We start from the raw sequence: 26,704 nt of genomic DNA on the forward strand, positions 1-26,704 counted from the left end.
TGATAAATTAATTGTATTATGTATTATGCATGCACTAAAGTTTGGTGGGGAAGTACGCATCAGTTGGTTATGTGATGCGCCAAACCACAGTCAAGCAGATCACATGTTGATTATGTTAATAATGTTAATAATGACACGAGGAGTTTGAACTCATCAACATACAGCTCTGGCAAAAATTAAGAGACCACCACATCAAAACCCTGTGATGGCCAGCCCAAACTCCAGACCTGAACCCCATTGCAATCCTCTGGAATGTAATCAAGAGGATGATGGATAGTCACAAGCCATCAACAAAGAAGAACTGCTTAAATTTTTGCGCCAGAAGCAGTGAGAAAGACTGGTGGAAAGCATGCCAAGACACATGAAAGCTGTGATTAAAAATCATGGTTATTCCACAAAATATTGATTTCTGAACTCTTCCTGAGTTAAAACATTAGTATTATTGTTTCTAAATGATTATGAACTTGTTTTGTGTGCATTATTTGAGGTCTGAAAGCACTGGGTTTTTTTTTTATTTTGACATTTCTCTTTTTCAGAAAAAAAATACAAAATGTATTGCTTGTAAATTCGGAGACATGTTGTCAGAAGTTTATAGACTAAAAGAAAATTTACATTTTACTCAAAAATATACAAACTGAAATTTTTGCAGTGGTCTCTTAATTTTTCCCAGAGCTGTAGATGTTGCGGCTATTTCTGAGGAGGGGTGTTAAAATAAATTTCTCAATTTTGTGACATTCTTTGCTTTTTTAATGTTTTTCACATTTATTTAGAAATGTTGAACTTATCAGGCATATAATGATAATATTTGAATGACTCAAGTTTACTGATAGTAGAAATGAGCAACTTTTTCAATCAATTTAAATGGATGACATGATTTTCAACAAAATTAAGAAGGAATTTACACATTGTTAATTAGCCCAGTTGTTATTTTCAAGAATCGTTGTCTGTGGAATAAATGCCATTGTACCCAGTGTAGGTAATGTCCTGTGTAGTGATGAGCGAGTGTACTCGTTGCTTGTGTTTTCCCTAGCACGCTTGGGTGACCTCCGAATATTTATGACTGCTTGGAGATTTAGTTTTCATTACGGCAGCTGAATGATTTACAGCTACTAGCCAGGCTGAGTACATGTGGGGGTTGCCTGGTTGCTAGGGAATCCCCACATGTAATCAAGCTGGCTAATAGCTGTAGATCATTCAGCTGCCGTGATGAAAACTAAATCTCTGAGCAGTCATAAATACTTGGAGGTCACCCGAGCGTGCTCAGGAAAACCCAAGAAATGAGTACACTCGCTTATCACTAGTCCTGTGAGCTAAATACATCAGAGGCAGCAGCTCAAATCTCACTGAGTTTTCTCCAAGCCGTATCTCAGAACATTGCCTAGATCTGATACCATGTAACTGTGTTGACATCTCAGCTGATAGCAGGACTAGTTTCACAACCTGCAAATTTGCACTTTTTATTATTCACAATTGAAACAAAGTACTTTAGGAAGTTGTTTAATTTATAAAGTGATACCGATTACTTGTATTAAAAGGGAATCCACCCAAGCCTCCTTTATTCTTACAACTATTTCATACATTTGTTTTTTTCTGATAAAATGGTAGAGTGATAATATCGGTATGTTAAAACACCATAGTTAATATTCTAAATAGTGATGAGCGAATATACTCGTTACTCGAGATTTCCCGAGCACGCTCGGGTGTCCTCCGAGTGTTTTTTAGTGCTCGGAGATTTAGTTTTCATCGCCTCAGCTGAATGATTTACAGCTATTAGCCAGGCTGAGTACATGTGGGGGTTGCCTGGTTGCTAGGGAATCCCCACATGTAATCAAGCAGGCTAGTAGCTGTAAATCATCCAGCTGCGGTGAAGAAAACTAAATCTCCGAGCACTAAAAAATACTCGGAGGACACTCGAGCGTGCTCGGGAAATCTCGAGTAACGAGTATATTCGCTCATCACTAATTCTAAACGATTATAAAATCTAGATTTTTATTTAAACATTACCTGGTCAGCTGATGTCGGAGAGTCAACAACATACACAATATCACCCCTTGTGAGGTTAAGTTCATCATGATTTGCTGCCTCAAAATCATGTACCGCTTCAGCCTGAAAATAAATACAATCACATAAAATATACAGAAATGCAGCTTCATAGCTTAAGCACTGTAGTCCCTGTAAGGCCATGTTAACACGTACCATGTTTGGTCAGTATTTTACATCAGTATTTGTAAGCCAAAAAAAAAACAGAACAATCACAGGAAGATTTCTCACACTCGCTATGACGTCAGTCAGGTCATAGGAGTTCTCAGCAAGACTCAGCAGCGGTAGCACACACTGCTCAGTGTCACTGCTGGATGGCAGGCTGTATAGTCGCATCATGTAACCATGCAGCCTGCTATCTGGCGGAGACACCGAGCTGCATGTGATACCGCTGCTCAGTGTCTCTCTGTGAACTCCAATGACCTAACTGACGTCACCTCGAGCGTGAGAAAGTTCTCACGCTCGTGGTGCCATCAGAAAGGTCTTGGGAGTTCACAGCATAGAGAATTGCTCTTTGTAAGAGCTCATGTTAAAATCGCATTGCAATCGGATAGCAATAGCACTGCATTCAGATGTAAATCGGAAGCTAGGTGTTAAAAATCAGTTTGTACTCGTATGAAAAACGCATGACACTTGCATGACACTTGTCCGACTTTACAGGAACAAATTGTAACAACTTTTAAAAACATTAGTTTGTCTCTGGACTTAGGCCTGGGTCACACTTGCAAGTGCAATGCGAGAAACTCGCACAAGTCACTCGCATCAATACTCGGCACTGCCATCATCATTTGAGACCAGAGAGTGCAGCTGCATGTATTTCTATGCAGCTGAACACTCCGTTCCCGAGAGCTGGCGGCAATGCCGGGTATTGTTGCGAGAGACTCGTGCGAGTTTCTCACATTGCACTAGCAAGTGTGACCCCGGCCTTAGAGTGATACACAAACTACATTTCATGTAATTTCTAGCAAACACCAAAAGATTAATAAGAAGCTATACAAATTAATATTCTGACCTTAAACAGGAAGCCAGTGGGTATCTCCTGAGATGGAGGGCTTTCCAATGTGGGAAGATTGTTACTTTCACTGGCAGTGCCCTCAGTTTGCTCAACAGATGAATCCTGGATGGCATCAAACTCATCTTTAACTTCAACCCCTTTTTCTTCATATTCTCCCTCATCTTCATGATTTGATGCTGGTTCTATTACTACTGATGGTATGCAGGTAACATCCTGTAATATTATAATATTTGTCAATGTTCAAAATAGTTATATACAGTGTGTCCATAAAGTCATGGTGCACTTTTGACCAGTCACAGGATCTATTTATAGTTTACATTTTGGCGCCCGTGCTCTGGCCCAATCATATCAGACTTGTTCATGAGGAGAGATAACAAGAGCCAATCAAACAGCACAAACTCATTTAAGCTGTTGCTGAGCCCCCAGTCAGATTAAACCTTAATATACTGAACTCTGATTAATACACTACCAGGTCTGTGACATCATGCAACCACAAGCTTATGCCAGCTGTGTGGTTTTCCATGCCAGTCGAGATGTGGATGGTACAGAGGAAAGTTCAGTGTGTTCTGTGGCTCGCTAAACTCGAATCCGTGACCAAAGTGCTAAGTGAATATCGGCGCATTTAAAACGAAGCGTCACAACATAGGAATAACATTACTCGGTGGGATAAGCAGTTGAAGGAAACCGGCAGTTTGGTGGAGAAACCCTGTTCTGGTAGGCCATCAGTCAGTGATGAGTCTGTAGAGGCTATACGGGATAGGTACCTAAGGAGCCCTAAAAAATCTGTGCATGCATATGCTCGACAATTACACTTAAGGCTACTTTCACACTTCCGTTTTTTTGTGTCTGTCGTAGTGCAGCAAAATGACGGATCGACGTACGTCATGAAAATAGTGAAAAACATGTGCAACGCAGCCAGTGTAATGACGGATGAGTCATCCACAAATTCCGGGAAAATAAATGTCCGGGGACGAGAGAGAGAGAGAATATTTTTTTCCTGGACTTGAAAATCCTTCCGGGCATGCTCAGAGGGGAAAAACTGGATCCGTTGCTGGATTCCAGTGTGTAACGGTCAGCGACGGATCCTGTGTCCATAGGCTTCCATTCTAGTGAACGACGTATGACGCAGGATCCATCGCTACACGTTTTACCGACGCAGACAAAAAATGTTACATTGAACGTTTTTTCCAAACGATGGTCTGCCAAAACACAACGGATCTGTCGCACGACGGATGCGACGTATGGCCATCCGTCATGATCCGTCGCTAATACAAGTCTGTGGGAAAATGCAGGATCCTGCTAATTTTTTTGCAGGATCCTGCATTCTCAAAAATCGACGGATTGTGATGGGAGCTGAAAGACGGAAGTGTGAAAGTAGCCTAAGCAAGACTACAGTTCATAAGGTGTTAGAGAAATGTCTCTGTTTTACGGGGCGAAAATTGCAGATGTTGCATGCTATCAAAATGGCGGATAGACCCAAACGATGTGTGTTTGCTACATATATGCTTCATGAGATTGACAATGATGCAAGATTTTTGCAGAAGATTGTGTTTAGCGATGAGGCGACCTTCCATATCTGTGGACATGTTCATCACCATAACGTCTGAATATGGGCTGCTGAACATCCTCATGCCTACATTGAGTACGAATGTAACACCCCTAAAGTGAACGTGTGGTGTGGCCTGATGCATGATAAGTTGATAGGCCCATTTTTTTTGCGGAGTGGTCTGTGACGGCAAACACGTATCCTGACATGTTGGAATTGTATGCAGTGCCACAATTTCCAGAAGATGTCATCTTTCAACAAGACTGCGCTCCTCCACACTACGCCACCATTGTTCATGAGTTTCTGGATATAACATTCCCCGGGCGGTGGGTAGACAGGGGTTTTGTCAAGCCATGGCCACCACAATCCCTGAATCTTATGCCCTTAGACTTTTAGGGGTATGTGAAGCAACATGTGTACATTGAACGTATCAACGACAATCGCTTAAAGCAGAGAATCACAGACGTTATTCACTCTGTTACACCAGATGTCCTTACCCGTGTGTGGCAAGAACTTCACTATCGTTTGGATGTGTGTAGGGCAACAAATAGAGCCCACATCGAACTGCACTGAATAGGTATGAAACTGGGAGAGTTTTTCTTTTATTTGAAGTAGATTTCACATTTCTATTGTTTTTTGTTGCTTCCCAGTGACTGGTCAAAAGTGCACCATGACTTTACGGACAAGCTGTATTTGTTATTATTTCTCATTAAAATTCTAAAACATTAACAAAATGTGACATATACACGTTCAAGGTAGAATAATAGTGATGATAATAATAACGCTAAGTATACAATGTAGGTAACAGACCTCATTCATGCATCTTCTGACACCCAAACCAAGCAAGCTAAAATCCAGGACCCCGTACATCTGTTTGCTTGCTTTAATAAGGGCACTTAAAAAGTCCTGCATTTTAAAGGTGCCATACTATCTGTCAGAAAATATGACGTATTTAATTCTATATTATCACGCACACTGAGCTCTGCAACATCTATTAGGTCTGTGTAAGACACATGCTTCAGCTGTGGTTCCCCCCACAGCCCCTCTTTCTTCTCCCTGCCTAGATAGCGCTCCTTCTCACTCTGTGTGTAATTCTAAACCACTCATCCCCCCTCCCTCAAGAATGTGTTGGGTAGCAGAAACCATTTCTTTGTTTGCAGCCATTTTCTTCCATTTGTGTATGAGAGTTATTCAAGATGGAATAACTCGACCCCAATTAGTGGTATATAGGTGTGAAAGTTACATATTTGGGATGTGCAACAATAGAGCTACACACCATTGCGTTTCCTAATGTCCCGTACCAGCAGAATCCAAGTAGTGGATTACTGCTTAACCGAGGCACATAGCCAATTGTGTTTAGACTTAAATGAATGTTCATTTCATGCTAAGAAACATGATAATTTTGTCAGGCTTCTACGGGCTTCTCCCCAGGAGTTATGGCTAATAGCCGGATTTCATAACTTTCAAAAAAATGGGAGTATCCAGCCCCTCAGTGATGTCACGAGCAGAGGGTATAAGAGATTCAGCCTCATTTTAGGAGCGTCTTTGCCCAGGAAGTCAGCTAACAGAAACTCTGCAATCTGCTCTGATGCATTGGGATGTGTCGCCCTTCCCAGCCATGATATGAGAGAACTGTAAGTGTTTTTTTTCAACTTTCATCCCTTTTATTTTGTAATTCTTCTGTACATACTATAATTGTCTCATCTTGTATTATCGTTTTTATACCTTTTATAAACACTGCCTAGTTCTTTTTGGAGTAAAAGGTATAATATTTACTAGCTTCATTTTCCTACCTCCAACATCCTCTGAAGTAAATTATGCTACTGATTGGGTTGGCTCCTAACGCACTATTAATCATAGGAATAGGAGCTGGTGGCAGCAGAGCGTACTGAGCTTGTTGGGTATAGCTGGCAGTGACAGAAATGGGTTTATAAGAGTATTGCCTAGATGCAGCGGGGAATAAGTATTTCACCCTCATTGCAGCGTGCGCAATAGCCAGTACACGACGGGACAGCCTTTCTGGCGACTTTATCCTAGAAGCAGTTCCCTGACTGACCTGAGGGTAAGGGGGCGCCAAATAACTGCAAGTTCGAAACCGGAACTGTGAAGTGGGAATTAAATAAATCCCTGAAGAAAGAACTGGGGTAACCAAACACCCTCGCTTCATGACACTATCATTTATTATACAAGTTGCTGTTTTTGTGACAAAACCAAATATGTGTCCATTATTTTAAGTTTTAGGACTTGTTTATTTTTTTTACATATTTTAAAACAGCTTTTCTTAGGTCTTTTTTTAGTTTCAATAAGTTTTATTTTCTGAACAAGAGATTAACAACAAGTTTCCCGTGCAAGGGAGTAATATACAATTTAAGTCTCGGGAAGTAAACATAAACCGATCAACGACTGGTTTACACAACATAAACACTCATAAACGACAAGACAAGGACAGGGGAGAGAAGTACATGAGGGGGGTCAATTAAGTATTTCATACTGAATAGCATGAGAACACGAACAAGTTGCATAGCCATCACAAGGATAATATTAAAGTCTGCCCTAGGTTTACATTAGTATCTAGTTCCATCCAGGGTCGCCAAGTCTGATAAAAGATGTCCCATGTGTCGTTTCTTGTGGCTTGGATTCTTTCGTAGAGTAAGATGGTGTTCATCCTGTCCACGACCAGCGACATTGAAAGAGAAGCAGTCCTCCACCTCGATGCAATGTGTAGCTTTGCAGCCATGCAAAGTTGGCTGACTAGGTTGTGAAGTTTAGTAGAAAAGCCAGATACCCTAGCTCCCAAGAGGAATACATTTTTATCACAGCAGACCGTACCTTTCGCCACAGAGCTGAAACCACCGGGCATTCCCACCAAATATGTTTAAGATTTCCCTGGGCCCCGCATCCTCTGAAGCAACGGTCTGATACATTCGGGTAAATTGTATGTAATTTGCTCGGGACTTGGTAGGTCCTATGCAAGAGTTTGATGGATGTCTCAACCAACGAAGACTGATAGCTACCCTTAGAGAGTGTATTACAATTTTTCCTCCATTCCTCCAGAGACATTGATATATTCAAATCTGTCTCCCATTGGTCCATAAATTTAAGCTTTTTGTCACCCTGGGTGTTATTTAGAGAGGCGTAAATAAGGGAAATGGATCCTCTGCCCAGGGGGTCATTTAAACATTTCTGTTCGAAATTTGTAGGGCGTGGGGGGACTTTGTATTGTAAGGTCTGTCTGGCAAAATGGAAGATTTGACATGTACGCAGTGTTTCCTCGGGTGGGGGTGTGAATTTTTGGATGAACTCTTGTCGGGTAAGTAGGGTGTGGAAGGGCGTGCTAAGGTGTCTCAGAGTGGTTATGCTGTTAGAGATCCACCAGGAGAAGGGACGGGGATCTAGTCCCGGTATAAAATCAGGATTATGGAAGAGGCTGGTCAATAGGGATGCTCTAGATTGTAGGTCTTGCTTAAACCTCTCTTTCCGCCAAATGATCAGAGAGTGAAAGGAAAACGGCACCGTTACATGAAGACCCTTTGGGAGTTTCTGCATAGTCCAGAGTAGACCTGGTAGGGAGAAGGGAGCCATGAAGGAGGATTCCAGATCGATCCATCTGGGCTGATTATCCCTGTCAGTACAGACATTAATTAGCTGGGCCAGTTAGGCCGACTTATAGTATAATATAAAATTGGGTAAGGATAAACACCCCAATCTTCTGTGTATAAATAAGGTTTTCTGTCGAATCCGGGGTCTCTTTCCTTGCCATAGAAACCTCGAAATCATGGTATGGATTTCATGTAATGTCTTGGGTGGTAATGGGATAGGTAACGATCGGAAGAGGTATAGGAATTTTGGGAGGGTAACCATCTTAATGGCGTGCAATCTGCCGAGCCAGGACAATGCCACAGAGGACCATCTAGCGAGATCTGATTGGAGGTTTTTTAGTAGTGGAAGGTAGTTCCATTTAAATAGAGTTGACCTATGGGAGGTCAGGTTAACTCCCAAGTAGGTCAGGTAATGTTCTTTTCTAGTAAATTTAAAGGGGGAAACTATGTTGGTTTGGGAGTCTTTTGGGGTATTAATGAACAGGGCCTCAGACTTGTCGACGTTGATCTTAAGGCCTGATATGAGTTCGAATTCGTGAAGGACGGTGAATAAATTTGGGAGTGAGGTAATTGGGTTGGTAAGGGTCAAAAGTAGATCGTCTGCGAAGAGGCTTGCTTTATATTGATCGCCTAGATCCCGGGGCCCCTGGATATTAGGGTTAGTTCGAATGGCCTCCACCAGGGGCTCCATAGCCAGGGCGAACAAGGCTGGCAACAGCGGGCAACCCTGCCTTGTGCCTCGCTGAATTTTGATAGGGACGGGCTGATTGGAGGGTAATTTTAGGTAGGCCATAGGGCTATCGTATAGTAATTTAAGGCTTGATATAATACCTGTCGGGATACCAAATTTTGCTAGGACTTCAAATAGGTATGTCCAAGAGATCGAATCGAAGGCTTTTTCTATGTCAAGAGCCAACATCAAAAGGGGCCGTCTGTGATGATTTGCTGAGTGTATGAGATTCAGGTTCCTTCTAATATTGTCCGGGCCCTGCCTTTTAGGTATAAATCCCACTTGATCACGATGGACCAATGAAGGTAAGACTGTATTGAGTCTGGCTGTCATGATAGACGTAAATATTTTTAGGTCTACATTCAACAAAGAAATGGGCCTGTAGTTTTTGGGGTAAAGATGGTCTCTCTTAGGTTTAGGGATTATTGTTACGTACGCGATATAAAATTCAGGCGGCATTTGGTTCCCGTTAAGAAGGGCATTGCAGAAATGTTGAATGTGAGGTGTAAGTATGTCACCGAATTTTTTATAGTAAAGTGCTGTGAGGCCGTCAGGACCAGGAGCTTTGTTTTTTTTGAGATTCTTAATTGTGGACGATACTTCTTCTGTGGTGATGGGCGTTTGGAGATGATCAATGGCGGAGGCAGATATCTTAGGAAGTTTCAAAATTTCTAAGAAGGATTGAAGACGCTGTGGGGGAGGAGGTTGGGGGGAGGTGTAAAGAGTTTGGTAGTAATTATGAAATGTGCTGTAGATAGTTTCTGGGTTGGCTGTGGTTTGGCCTGTTAAATCTTTGATGAAGGGAATATTGTTGAGAAGCTGTTTATTTCTGAGTTTACGAGCTAGCATATTGCTAGGTTTGTTGGCGTGTTTGTAGAAGGACGACCTGGTCCATGTCAGTGCTTTTTCGGTTTTGTTTGTTAAAAGTGCATCTAATTTCAATTTAGTGTCATGGATCTGTTTAATTAAATAGAGTGACGGGGCGGATTGGTTTGCCTGTTCTAATCTAGACAGTTTGTTTTCCATTTGTAACTGTTGCTCCGATCTTTGTTTCTTTTTATTAGAGGCAATTTTGATCAGTGACCCTGTTATGAATTTTTTGTGTGCCATCCACACCAAACCGGGTGAAACGTCACCAGTGGAATTGGTTTTGAAGTAAATGTTCAAATCTTTTTTTGTATTAATTAGAGTGGAGGGGTCGGTAAGCAAGAATTCATTTAGCCTCCATTTGAATAGCCTAGAAGAGATGGTGTCAAATTTAAACATCGATAAGACAACATCATGATCTGACCATGATGATGGGACATGCCGGGAAAAAAGACTGAGGGGAGTGTTGCGGCGGAGGTTAGATGAAGGTCTATTCTTGAGTAGGATTTTTGTGCTGGGGAGTAGTAAGTGTACCCCCTTATGGGGCCATTCATCTCTCTCCACACGTCTGGGATATGACTCTCCTTCATCAGCTGAAGTATTTTTCTCCTATCAGTTTTTGTTATATCCGTTCGCTTCAGAGAACTGCTATCTAGTGATGGGTTTATAGTGAGGTTAAAGTCTCCACACCAAACAAGGTGGTGGTATGTGAGTGAGGTTAGTTTAGACAGGATTAGATGAAAGGTGTTGGTCTGAGCAGTTGCGGGGGAGTAACTATTAACGATGCAAATATTGAGGCCCTGGGATGTGCCAAGTAAGATAATGAATCTACCCTCGGGGTCCAGATATGTGCTAGAGTGGTGAAATGGGAAGCTATATTTGATAAAGATGGCCACGCCTCTTCTCTTACGGTCCCACGACGACAAGTAATGTTGTGAATATTGGGAATCAAAGTATTTAGGGTATGAAGAAGTGGTGAAATGGGTCTCCTGCAAGCAAATTATATCAGGCTTGTGTTTCTGGTAATCAAGGAAAGGCTTTTTACGCTTTAATGGCGAATTAAATCCCCGGACATTATGGGAGAGGACTCTACACATATTTGGGCATGTGACTATTGCTATTGGATGTGAGGCTAGGGGCTGCAATCGTAGCTGGGCTCACCCTGTCACAGCATTTAGTCAGTCTGTAGATAAAGCATCTATTAATGTGAGGAAACAATGGGTGAGAGACAAACGGGGGGAAGACAACAACAATCAGAACAAATAACATTTTCAAAAGGACACTAAGTCCAACAAGTATGGCGATCTGGGTTCCCATATTAGGTAGCAAACCAGGAGTCGCCAGTTCTGGGCAGCATGTCAGAATCCCAATAGTCCCAACCCTTGATATAGTAGGAGAAGTTTAAAAAAAAAAAAAAAGGGGGGGGGGGGGAAAGAGGAAAGGAGGGGGTAAGAGGGTTGGAGGGGATATAGGGAACAGGGGATGGGAGGCAAATGAAGGGGTAGGGTGTGGGGGAGGGAGAAGGGATATGAAGGGGTAAAAGAGGTTTAGGTGGGTTTGGTAACCCTATAAGAAATAAGTCAGGCACATAATGGCAAAATACTCATCCGGATTCAGGGTATATTACACAAGACGAGTTCGGTCAAGGTGGAGGTCACCTTTTTCAATGGGGGTGGTCTCAGCGGACATAATTTTCTTTCGCTTACGCTACAGGAGAGCCACGTCAGGTGATCCGTGCATTTTGACTCCTTGTTCTGGGGGAGTCTTTCCATTCCCTTGCTGGTCTAGGTTTTCTCTGGGGGAGAGAGGGGGTGTCAGCACTGATCTGTATTCCTGCTTTAATCAAAGCCTGTTTTCCCTCTTCCAGGGATCGGCAGGTAAATGATTGGGAGTTAGCTGTAAAGTTCAGGGCAAAGGGGAATCCCCAACGGTACTTAACTTGAGCCATCTGGAGAGGTCGGGATGGGCCTGAGGGATCTCCTCCTGGCCAGCGTGGCCGTGGCAATGTCTGCATATATATGTACAGAGTTTGGTAAGTTAGGTAAAGAGGGGCGGTCTCTGGCTGCCATCAGGATCAAATCTCTCGTTTCTTCATAATGCAGTTTCAAAATCACATCTCTAGGCATGTCAATAGAGCGAGGCTTACCCAGGGCCCTGTGGATTCTGGGGATATGGAGGAGGGATGGATCTGAATCAGGCAGGAGAGCTGTGAAAAGAGCGGTCGCTGTTTCTTTGAGGGCAACAATATGCTCAGGGAGGTCTCTTATTCTTAAATTGCTCCTGCGTGACCTGTTTTCATAGTCCTCGCAGCGGAGCTCCAGGTCATTAATGCAGTCTGTATGGTGCCTGAGTGTCTCGTGGTCCTCCTCTATGGCATCTGTCATAGCCTCCATTTTTTCTTCTAGGTTATTTGTGCGTTGCATAATGTCTTGGAGCTGTGAAGCGATGCCCTGCATGGCTGAAGATAGCTCAGCCCTGAAAGTCTCCTGCAGGGATTTTGTGAGTGCCGCTGTGGAGATCATGGCTTCCATATTTGGAGCAGTTTCTCCCTGGCCTGCAATCTCTTCTGCTTGCATCGCCGTGGCTGGGGATAAGGCTGTTACGGCGGCCATCTTGGATGTATTACCACTCAGGAGATCCATAATGGAGCGGCCTGCGGGCTGGGCTACGCTCCCCTTCTTCGGCATTACCAGCGGCGCTGCTCCCAGGGATGTAAACGATCCGGTGGTGGTAAGTTTGTTGTGCACTGACGGCTGAATAGGGCTGTGTGGGATCAGTCGGGAAGCGGAGCTCAGCGCGACATGTCCGCCGCTACCAAGGTCCGCGCATGCGCCCCTTCTTAGGTCTTTTTTTAATCCCATAGGTGTGTTTCTAATTTAGATTCTGTAACTTAATGCAGTGCAATATATCTTTATACTAGTTTATTAGCCTGTGTATTGGCAGCACAAGAGCAGCTGTAAGAGCACATCTAGATTGGTGCTAAGGAGATTGGGTTTGCCGACAGCTCCTCGGTTGTGCACTGAATTCAATGAATTACGATGAGCGAACATGTTTGGATAAGGTGTTTCCTGAGTATGCTTGAGTGCTAACCGAGTGACTTCGGCATGCTTGAATAATATGTGGGAGCCCTGGAGGCTGCATGTGTTGTGGCTGTCAACCAGCTGTGAGACATGCAGTTGTAGGGTCTTGAACATATTTGTTGAGCACGCCGAAGTCACTCAGTTAACACCCGAGCATCAGGGCCGGATTTAAGAGGTGGGTGGCCCAGGGCCCATTTCGGAGGGAGGCCCATTTTTCAAGGTGCTGCAATATGTAATGCAAAAACACAAAATAAAATGAACAGGTACAATAATCTTAAACAATACAAGTCACAACTGGTACAGGAGGAGAGAGGACCCTGCCCGCGAGGGCTCACAATCTACAAGGGATGGGTGAGGATACAGTAGGTGAGGATAGAGCTGGCCATGCAGTGGTTTGGTTGATCAGTGGTTACTGCAGGTTGTAGGCTTGCCGGAAGAGGTAGGTCTTCAGGTTCTTTTTGAAGGTTTCGATGGTAGGTGAGAGTCTGATATGTTGTGGTAGAGAGTTCCAGAGTAGGGGTGATGTGCGAGAGAAATCTTTTATGCGATTGTGAGAAGAGGAGATAAGAGGAAATTAGAGAAGGAGATCTTGTGAGGATCGGAGGTTGCGTGCAGGAAAGTACTGGGAGACGAGGTCACAGATGTATGGAGGAGACAGGCTGTGGATGGCTTTGTATGTCATGGTTAGGCTTTCGTACTGGAGTCTCTGGGTAATGGGGAGCCAGTGAAGGGATTGACAGAGGGGAGAGGCCGTGGAATAGCGGGGGGACAGGTGGATTAGTCGGGCAGCAGAGTTTAGAATAGATTGGAGGGGTACAAGAGTGTTAGAGGGGAGGCCACAGAGCAGGAGGTTACAGTAGTTGAGGCGGGAGATGATGAGGGCATGGACTAGGGTTTTTGCAGATTCTTGGTTTAGGAATGTACGGATCCGTGAAATATTTTTGAGTTGAAGGCGGCAGGAAGTGGAAAGGGCTTGGATATGCGGTTTGAAGGAGAGATCAGTGTCAAGGATTACCCCGAGACAGCAAGCTTGTGGGACTGAGGAGAGTGGGCAACCGTTTACTGTAATGGATAGGTTCGTTGGGGGGGTCGCGTGAGATGGGGGAAAGACAATGAATTCTGTTTTGTCCATGTTAAGTTTTAGAAATCTAGCGGAGAAGGATGAAATAGTGGATAGACATTGAGGGATTCTGGTTAGTAGGGTGGTGATATCTGGTCCAGAGATGTAGATCTGTGTGTCATCAGCATAGAGATGATACTGAAAACCATGAGATTCTATGAGCTGTCCCAGGCTGAAGGTGTAAATAGAGAAGAGCAGAGGCCCTAGAACTGAACCTTGTGGGACTCCGACAGATAGGGGGCGAGATGAGGAGGTGGTGTGTGAATGGGAGAGGCTGAATGTTCGGTCAGATAGGTATGACGAGATCCAGGATAGGGCCAAGTCTGTGATGCCAAGGGATGAGAGGGTCTGTAGTAATAGGGAATGGTCCACTGTGTCAAAGGCAGAGGACAGGTCCAGGAGGAGGAGGATAGAGTAGTGTCGCTTGCTCTTGGCGGTTAAAGGTCATTGGAGACCTTAGTTAGGGCCGTTTCAGTGGAGTGGTGTGACCGGAAGCCTGATTGTAAGCGGTCAAAAAGGGAGCAGGAAGATAGATGGGATGACAGTTTAAGATTTATGCAGAGTAATTCAAGTAAAATCATTCATCTTTTACAATCCAGGCACTTTCCTTGATTTTCGTTCTGCAAAATCACTAATGATGTCACTAAAGTCCAATTCACGTAGTATATCTGACCTTGTCAGCCCTTGAAGTCCTGAAAGGGTGTTAAAGATTAAAATATGTACATATGTATCTATGTATATTGTAGAAGTTTAGGCTGTCTATATCAAAGACTGCTCCTGGGCTCTATATGTCAGAGGCTTCTGCTGGGCTGTATATATATGAGAGGCTTCTGCTGGGCTGTATATGTATGAGAGGCTTCTGCTGGGCTGTATATGTATGAGAGGCTTCTGTGGGGTGTATATGTATGAGAGGCTTCTGCTGAGCTGTATATATATGAGGGGCTTCTGCTGGGCTGTATATATATGAGGTGCTGCTGCCGAGCTGTATATAGCAGAGGCTGTTTACCTGTATATATCATAGGCTGTTGCTGTGTTGGCTGTATATGTATGAGAGGCTTCTGCTGGGCTGTATATGTATGAGAGGCTTCTGCTGGACTGTATATGAGGGGCTTCTGATGGGCTGTATATGTATGAGAGGCTTCTGCTGGGCTGTATATATATGAGGGGCTTCTGCTGAGCTCTATATGTCAGAAGCTTCTGCTGGGCTCTATATGTCCGAGGCTTCTGCTGGGCTGTATATGTATGAGAGGCTTCTGCTGGGCTGTATATGTATGTGAGGCTTCTGCTGGGCTGTATATGTCAGAGGCTTCTGCTGGGCTCTATGTGTCAGAGGCTTCTGCTGAGCTGTATATGTATGAGAGGCTTCTACTGGGCTGTATATGTATGAGAGGCTTCGGCTGGCCTCTATATGTCAGAGGCTTCTGCTGGGCTCTATATGTATGAGAGGCTTCTGCTTGGCTGTATATATATAAGAGGCTGTATATGTCAGAGGCTTCTGCTGGGCTTTATATGTGTCAGAGGCTTCTGCTGGGCTGTATCTGTAGGAGAGGCTTCTGCTGGGCTGTATATATATAAGGAGCTTCTGCTGGGCTGTATATATATGAGGGGCTTCTGCTGGGCTGTATATATACAGGGGTTGGACCAAATAATGGAAACGCATCATAATCTTCGAACATGTTATAAACATGCAAACCATGACATATGGTAATGTTTTGTAGTTGATTATTTGTGTTTATGTGATGTGTGTATGCAAGTTAACTGTTTGTTTTACAGAAATGTAAGAACATTGATGAGAACCTGATACCAATGGCAGACCTCTCAGATTTTCAAAGAGGCCAAATTGTTGGTGCTCATATGGGAGGCGCTAGTGTAGCAGAAAGTGCCCGAATGCTTGGCGTGTCAAGAGATACTGTCTCCAAAGTAATGACTGCATTTGAAAGAGAAGGAAAAACGTCCGCAGCAAAGCACAGGTCCAGCCAAAAGTCAAAGTTAACTGAGAGAGACCGTCGGACTCTAAAGTGAATTGTGAGAGAGGATCGCAAGACCACGGCTCCGAAAATCACTGCTGAGCTCAATGTACACCTACAGAACTCAGTTTCCAGGAAAACTGTTCGTCGGGAGCTGCACAAATCTGGATTCCTCGAAAGAGCTGCAATTAGAAAACCGATGCTCTCAATGACAAATGTTTCCAAGCATTTAGAGAGGTGTAGAAACCTCCAGAATTAGTCCCGCGAGCAATGGAAACATGTGATATTCTCAGACGAATCATCGTTTACCCCATTTCCGACCTCCGGCCGAGTGTACGTTTGGAGACAGCCGAAAGAAGCATTCCATCCAGACTGCCTTCTCCCAACCGTAAAACATGGCGGAGGTTCTGTGATGATCTGGGGTGCTATTTCATGGAGATCCGCCAGGCCAATGATATCCCTTCATGGAAGAATTAACAGCCGAGATTATTTAGGCATTTTGGGCGACCAAGTGCATCCAATGGTTCAAGCACTGTTCCTGGAGGGGAACGCCATCTTTCAGGATGATAATGCACCAATTCATACAGCTAGAATCGTTAAAGCATGGCACAAGGAACATTCTAATGAAGTTGAGCTTCTCATGTGGCCCCGACAATCCCCAGACCTCAATATTATTGAGCATTTATGGTCGATTTTAGAGATTCAAGTTAGACGTCGATTTCTGCCGCCATCGTCGAAATTTTAACAGAATGGGCTAAAATTCCTTTGGAAACAATTCACACCTTGCATGAATCCATACCTCGGAGAATTGAGGCTGTAATCGCCGCAGAAGGTGGACCTACACCATATTAAACTAACTTTTGTTGATGTTTCCAGGTGTTTCCATTATTTGGTCCAACCCCTGAATATGAGGGGCTGCTGCTGGGCTGTATATATCAGAGGCTGTTTCTGTGCTGGCTGTATATGTATAAGAGGCCTCTGCTGGGCTGTATATATATGAGGGGCCTCATATATATACAGCTGGGCTGTATATATATGAGGGGCTTCTGCTGAGCTGTATATATATATATATATATATATATATATATATATATATATAGGGCTGCTGCTGGGCTGTAGATATTAGAAGCTGCTGTTGGGCTGTGTATATATGAGGGGCTGCTTCCAAGCTGTATATTTCAGAGGCTGTTGCTGTGCTGCCGCGCCCCACGGTGGAGAATCCTCTTCTTGCGCCGACATCGTGATTCTCATCTGATCTAACCAGGGAGTGATCATATAGCTGAATAGGTAGCGCCTAGGTTTTCCTCTGCGCATAATCCTCATTGGAACATACCCTTATTTTTGTTCCAGCAAGAATTCTGAAATACTTTGTTATAGTTTCCAGTAGATGGCAAAAATTTACAAGAAAACATTTTGTGTACAGCTCTGCAAGTTATTACTTGGTCTTGTTTAAATTGTATTCGTTATGCAGAATGGTGTTTCTCAATGCTCGTAATTAGTAATGAGCCAAGGTGTTAACTAGATTGGTGCTAAGGAGATTGAAATGACCGACAGCTACTCGGTTGTGCATTGAATTCAATGGATTACGAGTAGTGATGAGCGAACATGTTCGGATAAGGTGTTATCTGAGCATGCTCGGCCGGATTTAGGGGTGGGCCCAAGGGGCTTGGGCCCTGGACCACCCACCAAGCAGGGGCCTCCCACCAATATAGGATAAATATCTCAAAACATGTAAAATACACGTCTCTTTGCTGTGAACCATTTCTAATGATAAGGAACATTTAAGAAAAGAGAAACTATTCAAAGTGTAGGGACCTGGCTACGGTCCTACATCTCAGTGGCTGGCGCAGAGTCATGGCACCTGACCTGCGTCAGCATCCACTGACCTGGCTAGCCAGACTTCCATAGCACCCTCCCTGTACCTAATGCTTAGCTTATGGCATGCGGCAGCCTTCTCCGATCCCAACAGAAGCTTCTGGATATAACCTTACCAAGATTTTGAATGAGATTACATGAAATCTCATCCACATATTATGAAGAAAATCTGCAGCATAAAATGAACAGCAGTGCAAATTTAAAGTCTACTGACAGTTCATCTATTCGGTAGATTTTCACCTTAGTTTTCATCTTTTGCAATGCCATTAAAATGTTGAAAGCTGTAGCAAAACTGCAGCTATTCCACAACGAAATCCGCAACAAAATAGGCATTATTTAATGCAAATCTGCATTCCAAAACATCACTACTTCCCTTCTGAGCCCCGACGGGTGCCCAAACAGTGGTTATCTCCCACATATGGGGCATCAGCGTACTCAGGACAAATTGGACAACAACTTTTGGGGTCCAATTTCTCCTGTTACCCTTGTGAAAATAAAAAATTGGGGGCTAAAAAATCATTTTTGAGAAGAAAAGATTTTTTATTTTCACGGCTCAGCGTTATAAACTTCTATGAAGCACTTGGGGATTCAAAGTGCTCAGCACACATCTAGATCAGTTCCTTAAGGGGTCTAGTTTCCAAAATGGTGTCACTTGTGGGGAGTTTCCACTGTTTAGGCACATCAGGGGCTCTCCAAAGGCAACATGGCGTACGATCTCAATTCCAGCCAATTCTGCATTGAAAAAGTCAAACGTCACTCCTTCTCTTCCAAGCTCTGTCGTGCACTGAAACAGTGGTTTACCCCCACATATGGGGTATCGGCGTATTCAGGAGAAATTGCACAACAAATTTTGTGGTTCATTTTCACTTGTGAAAATAAAAAAATTGGTTGTGAAGTAAAATGTTTGTAAAAAAAAGGTTAAATGTTATTTTTTTCCTTCCACATTGCTTCAGTTCCTGAGAAGCACGTAAAGGGTTAATAAACTTCTTGGATGTGGTTTTGAGCACCTTGAGGGGTGTAGTTTTTAGAATGGTGTCACTTTTGGGTATTTTCTGTCATGTACACCCTTCAAAGTGATTTTAAATGTGAGATGGCCCCTAAAAAAATGGTTTTGTAAATTTTGTTGTAAAAATGAGAAATCGCTGGTCAACTTTTAGCCCTGATAACATCCTAGCAAAAAAAAAAATTGCTTCCAAAATTGTGTTGATGTAAAGCAGATATGTGGGAAATTTTATTTATTAACTATTTTGTGTGACATATCTCTCTGATTTAAGGGCATAAATATACAAAGTTTGAAAATTGCAAAATTTTAAAAATTGTCGCCATATTTCCATTTATTTCTTAAATAAACGCAAGTAATATCGAAGAAATGTTACCACTAACATGAAGTACAATATGTCACAAAAAACATTCTCAGAATCAGCGGGTTCCGTTAAAACGTTCCAGAGTTATAACCTCATAAATTGACAGTGGTCAGAGTTGTAAAAATTGGCCCGGTCATTAAGCTGCAAATTGGTTCTGTCACTAAGGGGTTAAAAGGGTAACAGGAGAAAATAGACCATACAATTTGTTGTTCAATTTCTCCTCAGTACACAGATACTCCATATGTGGTGGAAAAGTACTGTTTGGGCACACGTCAGGGCTCGGAAGGGAAGGAGAATCATTTAACATTTGGAATGCCAAAATTTGTTGTGCAATTTTTCCTGAGTACCCCACATGTGGTGGAAAACTACTGTTAGGGCACATGGCAGGTCTGGGAAGGGAAAATTAACTGGAATAGATAGAGGACGCCATGTTGCCTTTGCAGAGCCTCCTGATGTGTTTAAACAGTGCACCCCCCCAAGTGACCTCATTTTGTAAACTACACCCTTCAAGGAAATTAGGAAATTATTTAGAGATGTGGTGAGCACCTTGAACCCCCAGGTGATTCATAGAATTTTATAACGTTGTGCCTTGAAAATTAAAAAAATAATTTTTCACGAAAAAATGTTGCATCAACCCCAAATTTTTCATTTTCACAAGGGTATTAGAACAAAATGGAGAATACAATTTTTTGCGCAATTTTTCCTGACTATACCAATACTCCATATGTGGTGGAAAACTACACAGCAGGGCTCAGAAGGGAAGGGACGCCAATTGAATTCTAGAATGCAATTTCGTCAGGAAAAGATTGTGGATGCCATGTTGCATTTGATACATGAAAACAGCAGAAACTCCCACAAGTAATCCCATTTTGAAAACTATACCTCTTGAGGAATTCATCTAGGGGTGTAGTGAGCAATTTTAACCCTCAGGCAATTCTCAGAATTGTTTAACATTGGGCTGATTCAATGGAAAATTACCATTTTTTACACTAAAATGTTGGTTTTTAATTTTCAAAAGGGATAAGAGAAAATGAATGATAATATTTGTTACGCAATTTCTGCCAAGTATGCCAATACCCCATATGTGGTTGAAAAGTACTTTTGAGGCACAGTGCAAAGCTCAGAAGGCAAGAAGAGCCATATTGGAGTTCAGATTTTGCTGGAATGGTTTGAGGGTGCCATGTCACATTGGCAGAGCCCCTGAAATGCAAGAACAGTGGAACTCCCCATAAGGGATCACATTTTACAAACTACACCCCACAATGATTTCATGTAAGGGTGCAATGAGTATATTGACACCACATGTGCCTCACAGATTTTATTCCATTGGGCAGTTTTAAAAGAATAATTACATTTTTACTGCTAAAATGTTGATTTAGCCCAATTTGTTTTCTTTCCATAAGGCTAATAGGAAAAAATTGACCTCATAGTTTGTTGTGCAATTTCTGCTGATTGTGCCAATACCCTACATATAATCAAGAACTATTTTTCTGGCACAGTGGAAAGCTCAAAAGGGAAGGAGCACCATGTTATACTGCAGATTTTGCTGTTATGGTTTGCAGGTACATGATTGAAAAATGAAGAAAATCCAGTTCAACTTCCCGTGAATAGGCTTTTATTCACATAACGTGCTTAACAGAAGCCAAGATTAGAAACATAACTAAAATAAATCGCCATCAATGCATTTCGGGTGACAGCCCACCCTTAGTCATGATCACGACTAAGGGTGGGCTGTCACCTGAAGTGCATTGATGTTGCATTTCTTCGGTGTACTGCTGATCTTGTCCTTCTGATCGTGTTATGCACGTTGTGTTAATAAAAGTCTATTCACGGTTCATTGACCTGGATTATCTTCATTCTTCGATTATTCCATGCCTTGATGCGACGTCTCCGGGCTCATAACACCTCCAAGATGTCCCTTATGGTGAGCTGGATCTAATCTTGTTTTTAAAATTGAAAATACAGCTGTATTCTGTGGGACAGTATGATTACAGTGACACCACACTTACATCACTTTTTCATGTGTTGCCACTTTTTCATAATAAAAACTATTTGATAGACAAAAGAATAGTTTATGCATCGCTGTATTCTGAAAGCATTTTATTCCACTTTTTGTTTGGCGATATGATGAAAAGCATAATTTTTTGTCACGGTTTTTATTTATTTTAATTACGACATTTGCTGAAGGGGTTAACTAATGTGACGGTGTGTTATAGATCAGTTCATTCTGGACATGGCGATACCCAATGTGTACTTTTTTTTAACATAAATATACATATGTATAGGTAGAATTTTTTTTGCATTTTTTCTTTTTATTATTTTGTGATTTTTTAAAAAAAAAATTGAAAATTTTTTTTTTTTAGCTTATATTTAACTTTTTTACTTCGTCCATCTGAGACTTTAACTTTCATAACTCTGATTGCTGGTATAATCCATTGCAATGCAGAATTGTACTGACGGAAGCCTGTTAGACCACGCTCCTAGCACAATACAAGACACATAGGAGAAAACCATGTGCTAGTTATAGGCAGCTGGGATATTGCAATTCTGCTCACATCAATGGGAAGTCATTATTATTAACAGCCAGAAAATGTAGGTGTGCACAGTCTGGGAAACAATGGTTTTGCTTGCTTCATGTCTGTTTCATGGCTTTATGGTGGATATAAAGAATATTGGACTCTTTTTTGGTGCAATGGTTGAAGAGTTTAGTATATGGCAGACAACAGCTTAATGCAAAACTCATGTAAAGGGAAAAAAGTGTCGTTGTAAGTTGTTACCGGAGTCACATCAGTTTCTTTCGCGCTGTCTAGCTCAGGTTCTTTCCCATCTTCTGCAGCACATTGGGTTGGATCAACAAGATTTTCTTCTGTATTGTCAGATTCTGCCTGGAATATCAATAACAGAAAACATATGTATAAATGTCCATGTAAAGCATATCTGCACGTTTTGAAGTATGATTTTTATTTTATGATGCTTCCGTCATCAAATCTTGAATTTCTTGAATTCTATTCATTCATCAGATATAACTGTAGTACAAAGGATTTTCACACTTTTAAGATTAATCGCATATCCCTAAGAGCCCGAGGGTCATGCAAACTAAAGGGTTGCATTGTCGCCCCTTTTTAGGGTTACAAGCTTTTCTCTATGAACTGTGTCACGTTTGCAGCTAAGCTTCATGTAAGGGGAATCTATCATGAGAAAATGACCTACTGTTGAAATCCAGTTTTAGTGTTACATGTATTTTTTTAATTAAAAAAAGTAACACAACTATATTAAAAAACAAAACTGTAATCTTCCATTTTTTTACACCTACTACTGGGGCCTTTTAGACTCTAACTTCCCATCCTTTCAGGAAGAGTTTTCAGCAAGGCTTCATACCATCAAAGGCAAAGGCACAATAACACCTCTATATACAGCTGATAGAACAGGATCCACTATTTACAATAGGTGATGTCACAGCTGACCCCCTTCCCTTCATAATGACCTGTACACACGCTCATTAGATGCTTTAATACATTAGAAAGGGTTGGAGTCTGAACAGTGTGTCTAATGTACGTGTGACGTTTCCTGAAACAACAAGATGTTACAGTCTAAAAATGCTACAGTGTCATGTGTTAAAATTAAAAGATTTCTATTTTTATTTTTAAAATTTTTATTTTTAATACAAACTGTGATAAGGGAAAAAAATGCTAAAATGAAAAAAAAAACACAAAAACTCCATTCAAACAATAAATTATTTTCTGATGATAGTTTCCTTTTAAGTGAATCACGTGGATTTCTTGAGCGTATTTCAACTGTGTTGCTCGTAAAGATCTACGTGTGCTGTGGACAACATCCAGCCAACATCAGGCCACATGATGTCCCTACAAAGAATTTTAGGAAAACAGAGGAAAATCCAGTATTTTTCACTACACTAGATATCACTACTTTATTCAGAGGGTTTATCCTGAGTGGAATTTTTAAATTCAGTTTTGCTGGAGGCTGTGTTGCCATGTAAAATGTATTTATGGCACAAAGTTTAATGAATTTTTCCATATTTAAACATAAGACTTTTGTGTACACCACCTATCTACTATAGTGAGAATTACAAATCCAGCTCATTTGCATAGCTAATCATGCTTCCTTTCTCACCCATGCAAAAGGCTTTTTGTGCTCCATGTCCCCAAGCTTACATTAAGCATGATCTTGGCCAAGTGCTCAATATTTAGTTGCTTCTGGCAGAAAATAAGTATGCAGGATGGAAAACTACTGCCAATTTTTTAAAACACCACATTTCTATTCATTTATTATACTTCTTTATATTTATTTCTAATGTTCTTGTTTTATGATGTAATCTAAATTCATTAAGGTCAATTCACAAGCTGCAGATTTTGTAGCAGAATGTGTAACTAACCAATTCATTTGAAATTATCCTGTTCAGATGAATGGAAATGATTTTTATTTAGGGAAAATTTTTAAAACATATCTGCACTTTCAGAATTCACTTTTAACCAGTTCTGGACCAGGTCATTTAGCCCATTACTGACCAAACAGATTTTCAGTTTTTTAGTGCATGTGGTTTTGCACAGTTGTACATTTTTTTCTTGATTGAATATTCAAATAATTTAGAATCTTTTTTTATCTTGATACATAAGGCTTAATTTTAATGCTATTTTCTTTTGCGGGTGTCAGCTAATATCGCTGGTAAAATAAAGGAGATATGTGTCTATTTTATATGCATTTGTATTTTTTTAAAAATCTTAACCCGAAAGGACTGTGTAGACACAGCATTGTATCTTAATTAACCAGACATATATTTTTAGCAAGCGAAAAAGAATAGACTATTAGGCTGCCGTCACACTAGCAGTATTTGGTCAGAATTTTACATCAGTATTTGAAAGCCAAAACCAGGATTGGGTGATAAATACAGAAGTGATGCATATGTTTCTATTATACTTTTCCTCTGATTGTTCCACTCCTGGTTTTGGCTTACAAATACTGATGTAAAATACTGACCAAATACTGCTAGTGTGACGGCAGCCTTATTTCTATGTTGGCTTTTGTATTTAAGCATTTATTTCTGGCTGGTCAAGAAAACAGACTTTTGTTTGTGTAAGCCTGAAATATTGACTTGTAAGCTGATATGCGATATAACATAGTGTGCTCTTATCCTTGATGACTAGTGATATGCTAATTATGCATTGGGTAGCCCAGATAGTTTATTCCCTTTTAAAACAGAAGAGGAAAATCTATGCAAATAGATTACATAATCAAACAAGGCGACTTGGTCATCCCCATTCTTCCCTTTATCTGTGATGCTGAACTGAAGGACACTTGTTAAATATAAAAAGAGGTGCTGTGCCTCTGTATAGTCTGACAGATACAGAGAGAGACAGCCAGAGATTCTGCCAAGCCATCCAAACATCCAGGTGATCCTACAGGACTGCTGCCAGGTCATCATGGCTCCTTCATGAGGGACATGGACAGGGCCGGACTGGGACTAAAATTCAGCCCTGGCATTTGAAGTTACACAGGCCCACTTGTCACATGGTGACTGTATAATATCTTTGTACACTTGTAGGCAGGGCCGGTTTTAGGCAAAGTGGGGCCCTACGCCTAGGCAAAGTTTAAAATGGGTCCCCAAATGCTAACATATTGCACATCACACAGAAGCCTTTCTGTTGTATTTACGTGCGCTGAGTTCAGGCCGCTAAACGAGTTTGATCGACAATACTGAAGTTGTTCAACGCTTGTTTCCCGGCCTCTTTCCACCAGCTGAGGAATAATGATGAGACAGAACGATCACTAATAGATCACTAACAGATCACCATACAGTATCATGTTTTCAGCAGCACATCTACAGTTTACACTGGCAATGTGCTGCTGACAACAAGGCTTTTTGTTCCAGCAAAAACAATCCGAATATGCAGCATTTTACTTGTTTAGTAAAATACACCCCATAGTCCTCCATATATTATAATGTGCTCCATAGTCCTCCATATAGTATAATACACTCCCTATAGTCCTCCATATATTAAAATACATTGCTCAGTCCTCCACATAGTATAATACACTCCTCATAGTCCTCCATATAGCATAATACAATCCTCATAGTCCTCCATATAGCATAATACAATCCTCATAGTGCTCCATATAGTATAATGCACCGCCACAGTCATCCATGTAGTACAATTCACTTCCCATAGTATAATGCACCCCATAGTTCTTCATATAGTATAACGTATTCCCCATAGTCCTCGATACAGTATAATGCAGCCCACATATAGTATAATGCAGCCACCCCAGAGTATAATGCAGCCACCCCAGAGTATAATGCAGCCACCCCACAGAGTATAATGCAGCCACCCCACAGAGTATGTAACCCCCATAGAATATAATACAGCCCACCTCCCCATAATATATAATGTAGCCCCCCATAGAATATAATGCAGCCCCCCATAGTATATAACGCAGCCTCCCCCATAGAATATAATATACCCCCACAATAGTATATAACACAGCCACATAGTACATAACATGGCCTCCCCCATAGAATATAATATACTCCCCATAGTATATAGCAAAGCCCGCATATTATATAGCACAAACCGCATAGTATACAGCACAGCCTGCATACTATAGCACAGCTCGCGTAGTAGATAACACAGCCCACACAGCAGTATTCAGCACAGACCACACAGTAGTATACAGCACAGACCACACAGTAGTATACAGCACAGCCCACGTAGAAGTATACAGCACAGTCCACACAGTAGTATACAGCACAGCCCACAGAGTAATATATACAGCACAGCCCACAAAGTAATATATACAGCACAGCCCACAAAGTAATATATACAGCACAGCCCACAGAGAACTATACACAGCACAGCCCACAGAGAACTATATACAGCACAGCCCACAGAGAACTATATAAAGCACAGCCCAGAGTACTATATACAGCACAGCCCAGAGTACTATATAAAGCACAGCCCAGAGAGTACTATATACAGCACAGCCCAGAGAGTACTATATACAGCACAGCCCACAGAGTACTATATACAGCACAGCCCAGAGTACTATATACAGCACAGCCCACAGAGTACTATATACAGCACAGCCCACAGAGTACTATATACAGCACAGCCCACAGAGTACTATATACAGCACAGCCCACAGAGAACTATATACAGCACACAGTAGTATACAGCACAGAGCACAGCCCACAGAGAACTATATACAGCCCACAGTAGTATACAGCACAGAGCACAGCCCACAGAGAACTATATACAGCCCACAGTAGTATACAGCACAGAGCACAGCCCACAGAGAACTATATACAGCCCACAGTAGTATACAGCACAGAGCACAGCCCACAGAGAACTATATACAGCACAGAGCACAGCCCACAGAGAACTATATACAGCCCACAGTAGCATACAGCACAGAGCACAGCCCACAGATAACTATATACAGCCCACAGTAGTATACAGCACAGAGCACAGCCCACAGAGTACTATAT

General features: G+C 41.9%; 1 protein-coding gene across 6 annotated transcripts in view; it reads right to left on the bottom strand.

The window, feature by feature from the left end:
- Positions 1-26,704, bottom strand: part of AMPH (amphiphysin) — a 425,845-nt gene that overhangs the window by 23,949 nt on the left and 375,192 nt on the right. For all 6 annotated transcript variants that reach the window (XM_077269267.1, XM_077269266.1, XM_077269265.1 and 3 more), the window contains 3 exons: positions 21,981-22,088; positions 3,053-3,268; positions 2,005-2,106 (listed from right to left, as the gene is read on the bottom strand). In XM_077269267.1, the coding sequence (XP_077125382.1) occupies positions 2,005-2,106; positions 3,053-3,268; positions 21,981-22,088 (426 nt within the window). The remainder of the gene's footprint in view (positions 1-2,004; positions 2,107-3,052; positions 3,269-21,980; positions 22,089-26,704) is intronic.

Source organism: Ranitomeya variabilis, chromosome 6 (assembly GCF_051348905.1).
Source record: "Ranitomeya variabilis isolate aRanVar5 chromosome 6, aRanVar5.hap1, whole genome shotgun sequence".
Lineage (NCBI taxonomy): Eukaryota > Metazoa > Chordata > Amphibia > Anura > Dendrobatidae > Ranitomeya > Ranitomeya variabilis.